Source organism: Periplaneta americana, chromosome 12 (assembly GCF_040183065.1).
Source record: "Periplaneta americana isolate PAMFEO1 chromosome 12, P.americana_PAMFEO1_priV1, whole genome shotgun sequence".
In the NCBI taxonomy this organism is placed as follows: Eukaryota; Metazoa; Arthropoda; class Insecta; order Blattodea; family Blattidae; genus Periplaneta; species Periplaneta americana.
In genome coordinates this window covers 173,963,485-173,981,748 of record NC_091128.1, presented here as the reverse complement: position 1 = coordinate 173,981,748, position 18,264 = coordinate 173,963,485, and the positions used below count along the sequence as shown (strand labels likewise).

The window sequence follows — 18,264 nt, the reverse complement described above, 5'->3', positions numbered from 1 at the left end:
TCCGTAGCAAGGAATCCAAAGTTGAGAAAAACGAGTTTTATCTATTCGTTATTTACATTATATATATATATATATATATATATATATATATATATATGAATAAAATACAATAATAATTATATTAATGTATAAAAATAAAATTGTTATGAGACACTAACAAATTGAGAGTTTTTTATCTAAAGTAAAATAAATTAATATGCATGTGCTTGTAACATGTCAGTATATGTCATGTAGAAAAGTTTAGGATATAATGCCGCAAGCTACTCGTGTCCTGCCCACATTCCCATATTTATAAGCAAAAGCTGATTTACAACTAATATGATCAATTCAAACAGCTGACCTCAGTGAAATGACAAAACATTGTGCATTAATATCTACGATTTGAGAGTTTGAACACTGATCTAAAGGAGATACATAAGAAATAAACGACATTATAATTATATGACAGTTTCGATTCAGTAATGCATAGCAGCAACATTTTGGGTTATTCAAGTCAAGGCAATAATTGAAATCACTGAAACTGTGTTAAAAACAGGTCTACATAAACAAAGAAACTATAATATTTCACAAGCACAGAGTTTAACGTCAAAGTACTTTCAATTGTTTCATGTCTGTTGCCTTGGCAATGTTTGAAGATTTATTACAAAATGTACTCCATTTTTTTTTCTTCCTATAAATTAAACACATTCACATATTTTACTACAAGAAGTTCCTCCAGAATGCACAAAATATAACTAACATTTCAGTTCAACATAGTCACCAAATGAAGTCGATGCCAAAGACAGAGGAAATAAAACATCATCTCCATTAATGATCTTAATAAAATTTTACAAACAATCCATCACTCCCTGATAAAGTTCAATTTTTTATAATAATTATTTATGGGACTTGTGTGTAAAGAGGACTTTTTATTTTCTGCACAAGTGAAAAGATTCTCACAAAAAAATTCATGCTATGCACAATTTGCGTAATTTTATTTATTACCATAACAGAAACATATTTTCTAGGAGAAATTTATTATAATATCATAATAAAACCATATCCTGCGATATCAAAAAAGAACAGAATTCCTAGTAGGTCATGGACCAATTTATAGCAATAGCTTTCCGTTTGTATGGTGATAATTGATATCGTATATATAGCAGGTCATGAAATATGCAATAAAGTAGTATATCCAGTGTCATTCATTGTAGTTATAAGTCAGAGAATTTGCCAACGTACAGAAAAGATAGTTTAAATGGCTCAAGTATCTATCCTGAAATCTGTTTTCATTCTGGAAGCTATTAATGACTGAACAAATGGCAGCCTTACCCGAATTTTTAATTACTTGCATTACACATACAAAATATCATTTTATGAATTAAATGGTGTTATGTTTAAGTAACTTTACATTTAACCAAGTTCCAGCGATTTCGAAGTGTCCAGACTTTCGAATAACCCCATAAGTAATAGAATATTTTATAATTTTTAAACTTTTCATTCAATATTTGCAACACAAACGCATGCATATACCGACCATTTTTTAGTGCACATAAATAAGAAATAACCACTGAATTGTAATTACTGCTACCAGTATATTAGGGCCCAACAGCTCTTTCCCATCAAGGAATGAAGGAAAGAATATCTGTTCTGTTGGGGAAGAAATAAATGTTTATTACATTTACCCACATCCATACATATAATGATTGCACAGTCAAAGTAAGCTAAATGCAACCGTGCATCATAATACCATCAAGCAACTAAAAAGAAGATATGCAAGATGGATCTTTCAAATCACATCAAAATCGTGTTTCAATATACTGCTCTCTACATTATACCATAATCTTCAAAGAACTTATGCCCATGTTATACGACCAGTTTACAATACACATTATACATCAAATGGCAGAACACATTTTAAAAATAAAGAAACATGCAATACAAGTACAAATTCTAACACTACTGGATATTTTGTAGCAATTATCAATACTGCAAATGTTACACTTTGACACAAAACGATTCACATTTAATAAGACGTTAAGTAATATTGATGTCCCTGTTTCAACCAGTGCAGGGAGTTAATACTGTTCAAAATGCAGAGCTCTTAGAAGAGAAACTGCACTGAAATTTACGAAATCCATTTTTTGAAGGATCTACATAGTGAAATTAGTAACTTCCATATTTGTAAAGCTAGATTTACCAACTTTTCATCACAGATATATCAAGTCATTAACGACAAACATACAAAATTTCATCTGCCTATGATAAGTGGTTGGTATTTTATTAACATTTTAATAAAATGATGTATCATTTTAGGTAAGCGGTCCCTTGCCCCACAATTTAAATTATATAAAAAAAAACACACACACACGCACGCACGCGAAAATGCATCTACATCCCACCTTGCTCATTTGCATACTTCTCGTTTTGGAAAAATCAACAGTAATACACTGTAATCCAAAAGTCATGGTGGGGTTTCAGAGGATTATATTTTTTTTAATGAATAGAGGTAGAAATGTAATATTGGTGCCAGATGAATCTGTCAAAGTTTTTTGCCTGTAAGTGCAAAGTACTGAAGGCAACAAAAGACGGTAACAATCGAATAAATGCAATCATTTTCATTGTTCCTATTATACAAGATGAATGTCCAAAAAAAAGTGCAATGTGTTTTGTGACTGGCAAAATTTGAATCTGTGACTTGTACACGACGTGAATTTTGTGGTGAAGAACCACCACACGAGAATAACATTCGTCGTTGGGATAGATAGTTAAGAGACTGGAAGCCTATTGGAGAAAAAGCATACTGGGAGGCCAACAACAAATGATGAAACACTAAAAGCCATCCGAAGAGCGTTTGTTCAGAGTCCAAAGAAGTTTAAGTTATTAGCTTCATTTATATCATATTATTAAATCAAATAAATCTCTAAAATGTATTTTTACTGCATATATTTCAATTTTTAGCGCTTATTTAAACAGTTTTTACTATATAGTTGCATGTATATTTTCAGGTTTTTTGGTGGATAAAGTTATGTGGTCTAATCATCACTATCATGTGATGTGATGTATAGTAGTTTGTCTCCTACATTGTACTAAGGGTGGCACATACAGTGTCAAAGAGATCTAAAGTTTTGGCACATCATTCATACCCAAATACACGCCACTGTTTAATTCAACATTCGACGTAAGTTATCACACCCTTATACTTAATATTAAAACTAATTTTTCATGTGAAATGTTTAAAGCAGAACACTATATGCATAAAATTGTCCTACTTTCTTATAATATGAAGACATCACTTCCGAGTTCATCTCGCTCTATTCTTTATTTAATGTGCCTCAATGTTTTTCACGCAATAATCATGGAAATATTGGTGATATGGATTATGTATACACATAAATATCAAATAAAATACACTACATTGTTAAAGAAAGTACATATTCTATTTTATTATTTTAATTCGAATATAGACGATTCACGCACTCATTGAGATTTCCTCAAAACCGCTGTCACTTTTTAAAATTTGTTCATCTGCTGTCGAAATCTATGTGCAATATACAGGGTGTTAAAAAAAGTACCCAATATTTTAGGAGATGATAGTATGCATCAAAACAAGAAAAAAATATCTAGTAAACATGTCTTACAACACATACTTTCTGAGATCTGAACATTTCTGTGGTGTTCGGGTAAAGGGGTATGTCATTTTTTTGTCCAGGTGGAATTTTGTTCCCCAGATGAACACACAAGTTAAATTATACAAGTGGGTGTGCAAAAATCAAAGAATACTAGCAGTTGATGTGTTTTATTTGTGTAGAAAATTATTTGTAATAAGGGTTCCAAGTTTAATTTTCATTTATCTCCGAACTCATTTTTATGACTTATCTCCCTTTACCCAAACACCACAGATTTGTTCATAGGAGGTGCTTAATGTGATGTCCATTTATGGCAATGCATTTTTCTGCCCTATAATACAGCAGACTACCAGATAATCATACCGTAGTTGACATCCCTGGCATGGAGAAAAGTTTGGTTGTGGGTATGAGCAGGGTTCAGCAGAGATGGTGTTGTGAATTTTCGTAATCAGCATGTGTGGACTGATGAAAATCCCCAAAAAGTTGAAGAAACAAGGCATCAGCACCGATTCTCAATCAACATATGGACAGGCGTTCTTGGCGACAGATTGAAGCCATACACAGATTAACTGGGGCTCGCTGTCAGGACTTTCTTATTAACGTATTGGCTGGCTACTTTGCTGGAGTATGTGCCATGTCAGCAAAGACTACAGATGTGGTTCATGCATGATAACACACCAGCACATTTTTTCCACAATTAGCTGATATTTCAGGACTGCTGGATTGATTGGGGAGACCCCACACCTTTGCCTGCTTGTTCTTCAAATCTAAATCCCCCAGACTTTTGGTTATCAAGAATAACCAGGTCAATTTCAAAGAGTGCGTGATTCCTTACGCCGAAGGGCAGAGGAATGCATTGCCATGAATAGACGTCACATCGAGAACCTCCTATGAACAAGTGTTCAGATCTCAGAAAGTACTGTATGTGTTGTAGGACTCATGTTTATTAGACATTTTTTTGTAGCTTTGATGCGTACTAGCACCTCCTAAAATACTGGATACTTTTTTTAACAGCCTGTATTCAGTTTGAGGGTAGATTTCGACATGAGGTCAAGTTCCTTTATGAGTGGGTACAGAGTGTCCAGGACAAAGACTACCAATAACAAAGTTTCGTAACTTAGTGAATAATACATTTATTGAAATGCAGTTTGCAGAAAATGCTGGGAGATACCAATAAATATCTATATGTGAGCACCTCTTGTAGCATAATAGACGCCCAGGCAGTATTTAATTTCTTGTTAGGTGTTTTCCAGCTTCTCCCAAGTGACAGTTTCAGAAGCAGCTAGGATCTTTAAACACAAATCCAAATCCTCCATATTCGTCACTGAGACTCTGCAGACAATGTCTTTTAAGTATCCCCAATAAAGGAAATCTAAATGTGTTCGATCTGGAGATCTAACAGGCCATACTATGGGTTCACATCGTCCAATCCAACACCCAGGGAAGCAGTTATCCAAATGATCCAAAAGACATGAAATGTGCACTCTTCAGTGAAAACTACCTTCTGGACAAATTCACTGTAATCACCAATCCTCTTTAGCATGGCAGCAGCAAACTCGTGTTTTGCACCAAACGAATTTTGTATGCATGAAGACGTAATCTCTTATGAACAACAACATGGATGATCGACTTCGTAATTGTTTTGATTTGTTGCTAAGACACTTTCTAACCACATGCTCGTTTCTCTACAAGAGAACTGATTTCAAGCCGCTGTTTATGTCATGCTGTTATTGTGTCTCTGTTGCATAGGCGGAGTTATGGGGGAGCATGGGTGGGTACTGCTCCCCAAACTTGTCTGAACTCTTTTTTTCTATTAAGTTAGAAAATATTGAATTCAAAAGATCTTTTTTGTTTTTGTTTATGATTAAGTTTTTATGCTTAAATTGATGAATTAATGTCTTCAGACCATGTGTCTGGACTATAATATTTAGTTTTAATATCTGAATGTATAAGAATTTCTATACCTCATTTGAGGAATGGAAGCACTATAATGTTTCTTTTGTAACAGCCTGTACTCGTATATTAGAAGTCTGCAGGTGTTCAGGCCGCTACTTGGAGAAATATGACTAACATACTGCACAACAATGCAGAAAAAAAGAAAAGTGATCCCATCCCGGTATAATGTATAAACTTAAAAACGAGATTAAATAAAATAATTAGAGTTTACATGTCATGTGATATCTTCAGGAAGGTAAGCTTCATGTAAAAAGTTTCTGTTAGCACTGTTACGTAGTTTTATTGGTGTATGCCTATGTTTGTGTATGAGAGAGAAAAAGAGGGAGATTGTTTTAAGTTACGCCCTATTATAATTTGTAGTAGATCTACAGTTCAAGTCCTATACAACTCAGTCCAAAACATCGTGAATGTGGATGTAACACTGTAAGGAACATGCCCTCGAAAATACCTTTATTAAATAATCATATTCCGATATACTGTACCATGTTTAAGCTATAACAGGGGGAGAAGGTAAATGATGTCCCCCATAACCCCATTATATGGGGATTCTATGGTTTTCCTTTGCCGCCCCCCCCCCCCCCCCCGCCAAGGAAACTGTTCTCTCTCTGCCTATGCTCTGTTATGTGGTTATCACTGAAAATTTCTGTCGAAATCATCTCTGCACTGTCACAGAAAACTTGAATTCGGCAAACCAGCACCAATACTCAACTTTCTGTTGAACCACAAATGCCATTTTGACTGTCAGTTCTCTACAAACAACACTGCCATCTATCAAAAGTCACAGTGACGCCAACATCGAAACTTTAGAAATTCCTCTGTCATTTACTGCAAATGGCATTTTCATACATGTATAGGAGTGAGTTACAAACCTTTCTTATCAATAAGTTTTGTCCCAGACATTAATACATTTTCGTTGATGTTCTGTGAGGTATCGACTGTATTACAGCCCACTAATTTTTTACCAACACACTACAGTTTAAGTTTAAAACACAAATGGGCAGGATGAAGTATGTGCAATACCATAGACAACAGAAAGTAACTTACAATCAGTGTACTGTCTCTGAAAGTACATACCATTCTCAAGCAGTAGGTATAAACCAGATAGATTGATTTATTTTATTTTAGTAGGTTATTTTACGACGCTTTATCAACATCTTAGGTTATTTAGCGTCTGAATGAGATGAAGGTGATAATGCCAGTGAAATGAGTCCGGGGTCCAGCACCGAAAGTTACCCAGCATTTGCTCATATTGGGTTGAGGGAAAACCCCGGAAAAAACCTCAACCAGGTAACTTGCCCTGACCGGGAATCGAACCCGGGCCACCTGGTTTCGCGGCTAGACGCGCTAACCGTTACTCTACAGGTGTGGACCCGATAGATTGATTTGACATTGTTCGTGTGATAACATCCAGTTCGATAAGTACGTCTACAAGCCTAGGGTACACCTGCCCACCCCCCTTTACAACACAAGCACATCACAACATCGCACTACACTATCAAGGAGACGACCAGTAAAGGAGAAACTTGCATACAGACGAAGAGAGAGAGTAGAGACAGAGAGAGAGAGAGAGACAGGGGGCATGCACTGCGTGCGACACCACAACGTACCTCAGCGACGACTGTGCTCACTGCTCTGCTGCTCGCTGCAGAGGACACAAACTCAAGTGGATTCAAATTTTGTTACAGCTGAAGTCATTGACAAATATTCAGGTTACAGTTACACAACACTAAATCATAATCAATTAGCGCTCAGAGGTAGTGAGTGGTTTTCAATGCTGAGCATTTGACAACCAGGTCATTGGCTCTTCTCAACTGGTCTCTGTTTGTATGGTATTCTATACAGGCTGTCTCTAAATTATAGGTGTGAAAATTATTAGAATAATCTTAATTTTAAAGGTTTTTTAATAGTTCCTTCACAAATATTCATTGAACTGATGAATATTGGTATATAATATTACTATACTGATGTAGGATATATTCACTACTAACAACGCCTTAAGGGGAGTTGGACGTTATCGCATGCAAAGTAATGGTAAAAATAGCCTATCTTCAAGCGGTCAGAATTGTAATACTATTTATCACAGATCTTTCATTTTTTTAGTGATATATGTATACACATTAAGCTTTAAAATGAAAGAAGAATGGTTAATCTAGTGTAAATCTTACCCTTAAATTAATTTTTTAATTTAATCATATTTTTTATATAAATTCACTACATACCTGTGATTAGGTGCACTCTATTCACTTATAATAGCACACATTGAATTAAAATTTTGGCCACTTACTGCTAATAGATACTAAAACATACCCTACTAAAATTATTAAAATATCTGTAATATTATGGGCATACGGCTTATACTAATCTTCAATTCCTTTTTAATTTATTGACGGTGATGATTGCTATAAGCCCTATGCCCATAATATTATAGATACATGAATAATTTTAGTAGGGTATGTTTTAGTATCTATTAGCAGTAAGTGGTCTAATTTTCAATTCAATATGTGCTATAATAAGTGAATAGAGTGTACCTAATCACAGACATGTAGTGGATTTATAAAAAAATTGTGCTTAATTAAAAAAATTAATTTAAAGATAAAGATTTACTCTAGAGTAACCATTCTTTTTCATTTCAAAGCTTAATGTGTATACATATATCACTAAAAAAATGAAAGAGCTGTGATAAATAGTATTATATTTATGACTGCTTGAAGAGAGGCTATTTTTACCATTTTTTGCATGCGATAATGACCAACTCCCCTTAAAGCATTGTTGTACATTGGTATTTTTCTGATTTTACAATTGTTATGGGAATTCAGAAATTATTATATTATGTTGGCGGAATTGGAAACATAAAAAATTAATTAAGAAATGCTTTAAACAAATTATTATTTGCGTTTACATTGTTGTGAAGGTTCAAATGAACGTATACATCTGTTTTGTGCATATAATTTTTTATGTTTTCAATTCCGCCAACATAATATAATAATTTCTGAATTCCCATAACAATTGTAAAATAAGAAAAATACCAATGTACAATAATGCTTTCCGGCATTGTTAGTAGTAAATATATCCTATACTCTTTTCGCTGTAAGAAAAATCCTTATGTAAACATTAGCACGTGACTGTCATACCCGTGATTGGCTCCCAGACGAAACACTCCCACAACGCAGGAGAATATAGTTCCTTATTTGGAAATCATAATCTTGTATTATTTGAAAATAAAAAATGAATTCTAGTTATTAAATACGACTAAAGATATAACTTCACTCATATGTAAAATGCTATGTAAAAGAAAAAGCTACTTTTATATTTTGTTATTTAGGTTGTAAGCGGATGAATACTAAAAGTAATGCCAAGGTAATCTGTTCTTGTAATACGCTGGTTCGACATGAGCTTGTTCTTGTAAGCACGTGTTAGAATGGCTTCTGCATACTCAATGTGTGTGGTTACTAAACATAAGAGTGGAAACCCTATTAAAGCGGAGAGAAAGAACTAGTGTTGAATGTATATAGTTAAGTTCTAACAATAAATTATAAAGTTACAGTTTCCTAAGCAAACGAATGCATAGTAGTGAGGTTAGGTCTACTTTGACGAGAAACGGGAAATGTTTAACATGAAACAGAATATACAGGAGTGGGCGGGATCACTTACTGAGAATCTCTGCCGCCAAATTGTGGCCAATCAAGCCTCTCTTCAGTCACGTGCCATTGTTTACTGTAGGATTATTCTTACAACGAAAAGATTATACATCAGTATAGTAATATATACCAATATTCATAAATTCAATTAATATTTGTGAAGGAACTATTAAAAAACCTTTAAAATTAAGATTATTCTAATAATTTTCACACCTCTGTAGGCTGACAAACTTTGGAATCAGGTAGTTTAACTTCTTTCAGAACATTTTTTGTAAGGAACAGATGGGCTGCGACATTTCATTCCAACACAACAAAGTTTCCTGTTCTTAATTGGGCGATCTTATAGGACGAATCACAACCACAACACAAAATTACTTAATGAACAAATACCTAATTTGCATAACCCCCTGTACCGTATCAAATAATTGCTTATCGACCAGTTTAGCCTGTCATTCCCCCCGTACCTTCCTCTTAGTAAACTCAACAGCTCAGTCTGCTATGTAACGCCGGCATGAGAAGGCCACACCGTCCGGAAACTCTCAATGTACATCTTTTGTGAGTATTAATCTTAGAGCCTTTCAAGGCTTTAATCATTTAACTTTTTCAAATTTATAACCTTTTGATTAATTTTTTCAGACAAAACGCCTCTCACCACGGCGAATAGACTGAGAATTCTTCATTTGCTTCATATAGTCTTTCAACGTTACACTGAACAACTTAAGTCGACAATTTTAAGAACATTTTAAACGATTTTAATTCTATATTATTAGCACACTGCATTTGCCTTAACATATTGTATCACAATTATGATTAATGGAAGATTCTCCACTCTGTATGTTATTTTAAAACCATGTTTGTCATTTCACCAATTAATGTAAAGCACACATGGTCAGATCAGTTACAAGTGTTTTAAATGTATTTAAATATTCACCTAGTTTTCAAATATTGTTTGTCAAAATATCACCTGAAGAGGACTTCCATGCAAGTCGAAAATATTCGTGATTTTTAGCAATTGTACTTTCGATGTAACAGAATCTTTTTCTGTCACTGATAAATGATAAGTGAATGACTGAAAAAATAAAATACTGATCTATTTGATATAATTATAGGACAAGATTGAGGTACTCAATTATTTGAAAATTAGTTAATGAATTTGATAAACTAATAATTAATATTACAGGCATTCATTTGACCCAAAAATACAGAAAAACACATATAAAACGAAAAAAAAAAAAAAAAAAACCTTACTAGTGTCAAATTAGCAGTCTGAACTCAAAATACACTGTAATCTTCTCATCACTACAGCAAGTGCTCGAACACACGTCCGTTGATTTCTAGATAAAGTGTGCATCAAAGTGCCAAATTCTGTTTTACTCTCTCAAAGACTCTCTGATTTTATCAGCTGCAGGGGCTTCATGAACTACAGACTTCATGTGGTCCACAAAAAGAAATGAAGTGAGTTTAAGGTCAGGTGATCGCACCGGCCAAGACAACAGGTCCACCCCGACCTATCCAATGATCACTATATGTAAGATGGCAATGTACTGCAATCCCCAAATGAGGTGGGACGGAAGCAGGACACTGAACTCGGGGAACAAACAAACTGGGTGGAAGAATTAATGACATAAAACCTTCTTACATTGAAATGTTTGTCACAGCCCATTTTTTTCCTTAACAAAAAGTGTTTTAAAAAAGTTGTAAGAACGCATATAGACAGTGTACACTCGTCAAGCATTCCTTAAGTGCTGGGATGCCAGGTTTCCCTGAATGAAGATTCCGTCACTGTGTAAATGAGTTTTTAATTCCAAATTTTGTCGGTCTAATTGGAAACACACTGTAGTATGTAACAGGTGGAGGCTGGGACAAGCCCACTGATAGTACTACCTCCAAATTTTCACGTGGGTGAAAAATAGCCAACAAATTTTGTCTGGAGCCCTTTACCAGGGACAGTGCTGTTTCAGGTGCTGTATATCTACAACACGGACCTTCCAGATTTATTTCTCTCCTGGAAAAAGTCATGTTAAGGATTATCTTGCCATTTAAAATCCATTGACTTCAGTTGGGCTTGAACCAGCAAATCTGTGATCCATCCATGGTAGCCAGTAGACCACCAAGAACTACGAAATCCGTGTGTATTGCTACATATAGAAGATTGCAAACCAATAAGGTTTGAACTGATGTTCTAACTCCTTTTCTAGTTGGAGGACTACACAATCATTAATAATGTAGTAACGTCTGTTACTGAGAATTTAGAACGAAATAATAGTGGGTACATAGAATTTTGCTTTTATTTGCCTTTATTCATGAACAAAGATATCTTTCAAATCCAGTAAAACTACAATGCATTCCAGCAAATGTTTCCGATATTTCTGTCAGCTGTCCAGTAGCTATCGCTGCTGCTTGTATCTTCTGAGTCATTCCACATCAAATCATCAAATAAATACACTACTTTCAACCTTACCATCTCAGATTTCAATGAAATTTTGTAAAGGTATTTCTTCTCACGAAAACTAACGCCAATACTGCCTGGCTTTGGTCACAAATCATTTTCAAAACCGATAAAAAAAATTATACTTAAATGTACAAGTGTTCACTTACAATTAAATAACTCTGATTAGATTTATTATTATAAAATGAAAGCGAGCTCGTGGCAGAGCTAATGAAACAGTCTTTTAATCAGCACATTAATAAATGTGGCGAAATTACTTCTGCGTGGTTTGATCATCATTAATTTTTCTTAACCTGTGATTAAGGAAAGTGTTTCAATAATTATGAAAACCTTGTCATGTGAATTTACGAACATTACATCTCAGATTTGGACTACATCTAGATTAGGAGTCATAAATAAAAAAGTTTCCTAACAACATCGAAGTTTGCAATGCATGCTTGTAATGAAGGAAGATTAGTTACAAGTTAAGACAGTTTCTTTCCTCTTACTAAGGGGACGGGCCTCTTGAGTCACAGTTTATCTAGGTAAAAACTATCAGCTTCTGATTATACACACATGTACAACTTCTAGTACAATGCAAGTTCTTTCGTGTGCTGGTTTCATGTGATATAATGGAGATGCATTTTGAGTTTATGTTTGCTGCAAACCACTGGCATTTGCGGCACAGTAAATCAATGGTTACATATTCACTAAGTGAAAGTGTAAACATTTTGAAAATGTACACAAGGAAAAATAAATCGTGTGACAGAACAAGGTAAAACTTTACACGTAAATTTCCTGGCCACCCAATTGTGTATAGAAAAACAAAACACAGTCAACTCATGATAATTCACGTGCGGTATATTAGCTTGATGGATAATTCGCGATCTTTTTTTTGGGGGGGAGGGGGAAGGCACAGTAACATAATTTAAGTTTTTACTCAATTTACATTATCTCTTATGGCCCGATTATATAAACCATTTAATCTTAGATCAGAGGTTAAATTGATCCTTGTTTCAGCTGAACTTGGAATTTTGTGTTGTATAAAGTCTAATCTGAGATTAATTTGTCTCAAACTAAAGTCAACTTTGACTGAAGAAATTTCTCCGATTAAGTTAGATGATCCAAGTTCAGTTATTTCTTTTCTGTTTGAAATATACGAGTGACAGTTTGTGCAAATAAAATATCCATTATTATTAATATTAATATATATGATAGGTAAATTTATATATATTTCTTTCAATTTCTTGCCTTAATACACAAACAATCTTATATTTTATAAGGCTCTATCGTGTTCAGCAGTATCAAATAACATAACCTATAATTATATTATGTTTATAACAACCATTAATTATTAACGGATATGATAGGTACATTCATAAATTTTCAATTAACTGTATTACTAAACGAAAATTGTCGTTTTATAAAGCTTTATTATGTTTAGCAGTATCAAACACCATAACATGATAACAACTTGGAGAACAGTCAACCTTCTTCTTATTGTCCGCCATTATTTACATTGCACAAAAAACCAGTGTCTCCAACAGAGTGTACGGAAAGTCGCCAAAAAGTAGTTGTAAAGTCGCTAGATTTCTCATTATCGACAAAGAAAGACTAAATTTTGTCACTATGGGGTGCTAAAAAGGTCACTAAATCCATATTTAAGCAATATAAAAGTTAAAAGAAATTGTTGTTGAAAAAGAGTTAAAGTCGCTAGATTGGCAACACTGAACAAACCTGCCCGCGCATCACGTTTTTCACCTGTTTATGCGATGTTGCCAAATCCTTTTCACGTGAACTTAGATTGCATTTGAACCAAGGTAATTTGATCGCAGGAAAGTTTTATACAATAGAAGAAGTGTCTGAACTCGGTTCACTTTTCGATCTTCGATCAAAGTTGATCTTTAGTCAGGGAGATTTATACAATTGGGCCTTAAGAAATCTAAAATCAGAAAAAATGAACAATTCTCTAGGAAATAAAAAAGATGACACTGTTTTTCCTAAACTGAAGTGTCTTATAACATTTTGTAAAACATCTGTTTCTCGTTTTAAGCTTCTATCCCACTGCAGCACCATATAATATTTTGTGTTTCAAAATGTTTTGCACTGTTTCACAATTTGCACGTGATTCTGAAGTGTATTTTAGTAATTAAACCTGTCAGAATAACTTTCACTGGACTTTAAATAATAATAATAACAAATACTGCCGATAATTCGCGGGAGTTCGTGCATTGATTACCATGAATTATTGGGAGTCAATTGTACTAAATTTAGTGAACAGGTTTAACCAAACAGGTTCTGTGAATAGTGTTATGTGAATTACGTATCATGCAAAATAGGCAACACATCCAGCAGCTACTGTGTGGAGGGTGAGTACCAAATATTATTAATATAACATAGTCCAAGTATATAAGTTTTAATCCGGACAACTGCCATGAGTTCACAGATGCAAGCAGCTGCGTTAATAGAGGGGGGGAATGTCACGACGGCTGACAGAAACACTGGGAATGTTCGGTGGGACTCATTGTACTGTATAGGGCCAACAGCTTTACTTCCACCTAAAATTCACTGCCATTGGGCGGATTTGAATCCACAATACATGGGCTCAGGATGAAAGGGCAGTAACCACCACATATTCAAAGAAAAGAAGTTTTACTTCCTCTACAAAACCTCTTTTTTTTTTCTTTTGGGGGGAAAAAAAAAACTTCCACGAACTGTCTAGTACTTTGTATCGACAAGATCATGTTCCTCTCTTTCTTTATACTGACATTCTCTCTCAAAAATTGTCAACAAAACATCGGGTCCAATGTCATCAGTACACACTCATGTCACTATGTTCTTCAAAAGAAAGAAGTAATTTAAACTTCTCATATCTTCACTATTTTTTGTGCTAACTTGAAAATATGGGCATTCTCTTTGCAGAAGAAAGTTTTTTTTTTTTAATTATTATTGTTATATAAACATTCAGTTACCATCATAAAGAGTTTGTTTAAAACCAGTTCAGTTTTGTCGATCTAATCCCATTTGAATATGTTCTATCATACTGCATAAATATGTTCTCTATGATCTGATTTTGTAATAATACTGCATAATCATGAAGCAGATCAAGATTACAATGTTAAGTTTACTCCATCTTCAGTCTCTGACTTATGATTCTAATCACCATCTAAATTCTGTTTCATGCAAAAATTTCAACACCTGTAACATCTGGTTAACACAGAAAATCTTCCTGACTTGTTTGCATCCATTATCAAGTCAGTTTCCTCAAGTTCTGGTACAAATTATTGGAAAGAGCCCAAAAAGCATGGACCAACTTTTAAACTACAATGAATAAGTCCTGAAAGAAAGAGTTTGCAGAGTTGCAAACATTTCTTTTCCACAAATATACAATGATAAACCACAATGGGATTAAATCCATTAAATTCATATTAAAGTCAACTGTTTTTAAACAAACTCGTTACTATGACAAATGAATGTTTACATTAAAAATCTTGTATCTTTTGTAGCAAAGAGACAATTTCCGGATTTTCAACATTGCATAAAATTAAGTGAAGTTAAAAGCAATTAAGCAATATTACTTTTGAAAAACCTCTCACAATTTTTATATCTTTAATCTGCGTATTCTCTAAAAACTGGCTTCACACCAGTGGTCTAATTTCATGATTTAAAAAACAAAACCAATTATGTACGTTTAAATTCACTGAAAATTGCATTTACTGTAATTTGTAGCACCTTAATGAAATACTTCTATCATACACCGTGTCCACTAAAATCTTTCCCTCAATACAACTTTCATTTACACAAAATCTGGTAATGTTAACACAGGGATGCCGAAACACCTGCACAGAGTGCTCTCAAGACCCCGCACAGCACTTCATTCAGTGCGATTATTGAACCTTATGGATCTGTATTGCTTGTAGTATGAGCATGTGTAGTAATGCAAGTGCTTTGACATCCCTGTATTAGCAGAACACAGTTTATACCAAGCCTGGGAGTTACTAACTCGATTGAATCATTGCAGATAATCCCATCCCTTAATTCCCCACTCTACCTTCCTCGGCCGAGACAATTATTTAATTTAAAAGGCATGTTGGTCCGACAAGTTAACAAGTAAATGAAGATAAATATCAAAGATCCTTCAGTAACTGTCTATTTTTTAAACCTAATGCCTAATACAAAAGATTACATTAGGTTAAACACACAACACACATATACGACTAGTGCTTTCGCTATTAAGATAGCATCTTCAGGTCTGGTTAGCATATTATTAAGCTTTTCACATAAAGACATAGATGGGAATGTAACATAATGAAATGAGTAGCTTAATATCAAAGACGGACATCTGACCTCAATCGAAATTTAGATAGCTGTGGTTTTTATACAATTTTTCATGCTCTTTCCAGTTATAGTGAAACCATATGCAAACTCTAACACTACATTTATAAAATAAATTGTGTTAAATATTACAAAGAGCACTGTGAATTAAAAAATTGCCTCTAGATCAAAACTATGGAAAGGACAGATGTCCGTCTTTGATATTAAGCTACTCAAATATAAAAAAGTACACGACGTGAGGAAATTACAATATTAACATATCAGTACAAAACAAAGTAAAAATGACTTGAAAAGCATGTGAATGATTGTAATAATTCGAACCTCTGTAAGGTCTAGAAATTAAGATAGTAAAAAGTATGTCTTGAGATAAAAGTCATTTCATACGTCATGATGACTGATGTAAATAATATTTTTAATTTTTTACTATTTTACATTTTATAAGCTGCACATACACTGGTGGCCATAATTCTGGAAACTTTTTGTTTCTGTACTGAATTATTATAACATTTGTATTAATTCACAGATTTATACAATAGAAAATGTTATTCGTGACTGACCCGTTACCGATGGGGTTATAATAAAGGTATTATATTAAATCCTGACTATTTTAACAATAAATTATCATTACTAAGTGGGAAATTATGTTCTTGTCGTTTAAGATCTAAATATTAATTTCAGATTTCATTATAATTTCCCATTATTTACTGTTATAAAAACTAGTCCATTGTTGAGTTTAAGATTATTGTTGATCAGTAGAAGTATTGTTGAGCACTGGTAGCATAAAATATGGACATTATTAATTTGTTTCTATCATTAGTCTGACTTAAGATTTCGTTAGGTGAACACCTGATTGCTTTACAATAAACTTTATTGATCATTTTATCACAATGGCTCCACGAAAGGACTGAACACCTTCTAGGGCAGCCATACTTCGAGAAGAAGGCTACACAATCAAGGAAATTGCAAGAAAACTTGGTAATGGTGCTACATTGCCTGGCGTCCAGAAGATATGTGAGAGGTACAAATCCATAGAATCTTGTAAAACAACACTTAGGACTGGTAGAAAACCTAAAGTAAGTCCAAGAGAAGTGAAGCAGATTTGTCGATTAGCACTGAAAGATCGAAGGGAAACTTATAATGAAAATCTGAAATTAATATTTAGATCTTAAACGACAAGAACATAATTTCCTACATAGTAATGATTATTTATTGTTAAAATATTCAGGATTTAATCTAATACCTTTGTTATAAACCCATAATTAACGAATCAGTCAAGAGAAACATTTTCAATTGTATAAATCTGTGAATCAATGCAGATGTTATAATAATTCAGTACAAAAACAAAAAGTTTCCAGAGTTATGGCCACCAGTGTATGTTTGCAGACTTTTATCTCAAGGCATACTTTTTACTATCTTAATTTCTAGACCTTACAGAGGTTCGAATTATTACAATCATTCGCATGTTTTTCAAGTCTTTTTTGTACTGATATGTTAATATTGTAATTTCCTCACGTCGTGTACTTTATTATATTTCATTATGTTACTTTTCCATCTACGTCTTTATGTGAAAAGCTTAATAATACGCAAGCTAGACCTGAAGATGCTATCCTAATAGTGAAAGCGCTAGTCACATGTGTGTTGTGTGTGTAACCCAATGTAATCTTTTGTATTATGCATTAGGTTTAAAAAATAGACAGTTACTGAAGAACCTTTGATATTTATCTTCATTTACGAGACAATTATGTTTTGGTGTGGTATGAGTGGGCAGGAAGGATCAGTGACGGATTGTATCAGGCAGGCATCATAATTTTTAAAGACATTTCGGCTCTCGCTGGTCACCTAAAATCCACCACTAATGCACGTTTGTTTATAAGATAGTGTAAGAAAAAAAAGGACATGGCTCAGTCCCTTTGACTTTCCCTCTTATACCCAAGGGTAATTTATACAAAAATGTAGAGGAACTAATTAAGTTTCTTTTCTGTCGATGAGGCTACATTGCACACCTGTGGTCAAGTCAATAGACGCAATGTGCGTATATGTTGTTATTGAACAGCAGAGAAATAGCTCAAAGGTGAACATGTGGTGTGGACTCATGCGTAAGAGTCATTGGGCCCGCCCTTTTTTGCCAAGGTCACAGTAACGTTCACAGTGTGCCTGGATATGATGAGGTTTTTTTAGCATCTCAGCTAGAAGAGTTTCAATCTTTGGTGATATTCGAACAGTGTGGTGTGACACCACATTGGGGATTAATTGTTTGGGGTCCACATTTGTGGAGTAATGGCTAGCACGTCTGGCCGCG

The 18,264-nt window shown here is 34.0% G+C and overlaps 1 protein-coding gene across 9 annotated transcripts in view; it reads right to left on the bottom strand.

Annotated features, from left to right (window-relative positions):
- Nucleotides 1–18,264, bottom strand: part of beta-Spec (spectrin beta chain) — a 313,031-nt gene that overhangs the window by 4,376 nt on the left and 290,391 nt on the right. For 8 of the 9 annotated variants that reach the window (XM_069842602.1, XM_069842607.1, XM_069842609.1 and 5 more), the window contains one exon: nucleotides 7,172–7,206. The exons of the other annotated variant lie outside the window; for it this stretch is intronic. In XM_069842602.1, the coding sequence (XP_069698703.1) occupies nucleotides 7,173–7,206 (34 nt within the window). In that variant the 3' untranslated portion in view covers nucleotide 7,172. The remainder of the gene's footprint in view (nucleotides 1–7,171; nucleotides 7,207–18,264) is intronic. 9 annotated transcript variants of the gene reach the window in all.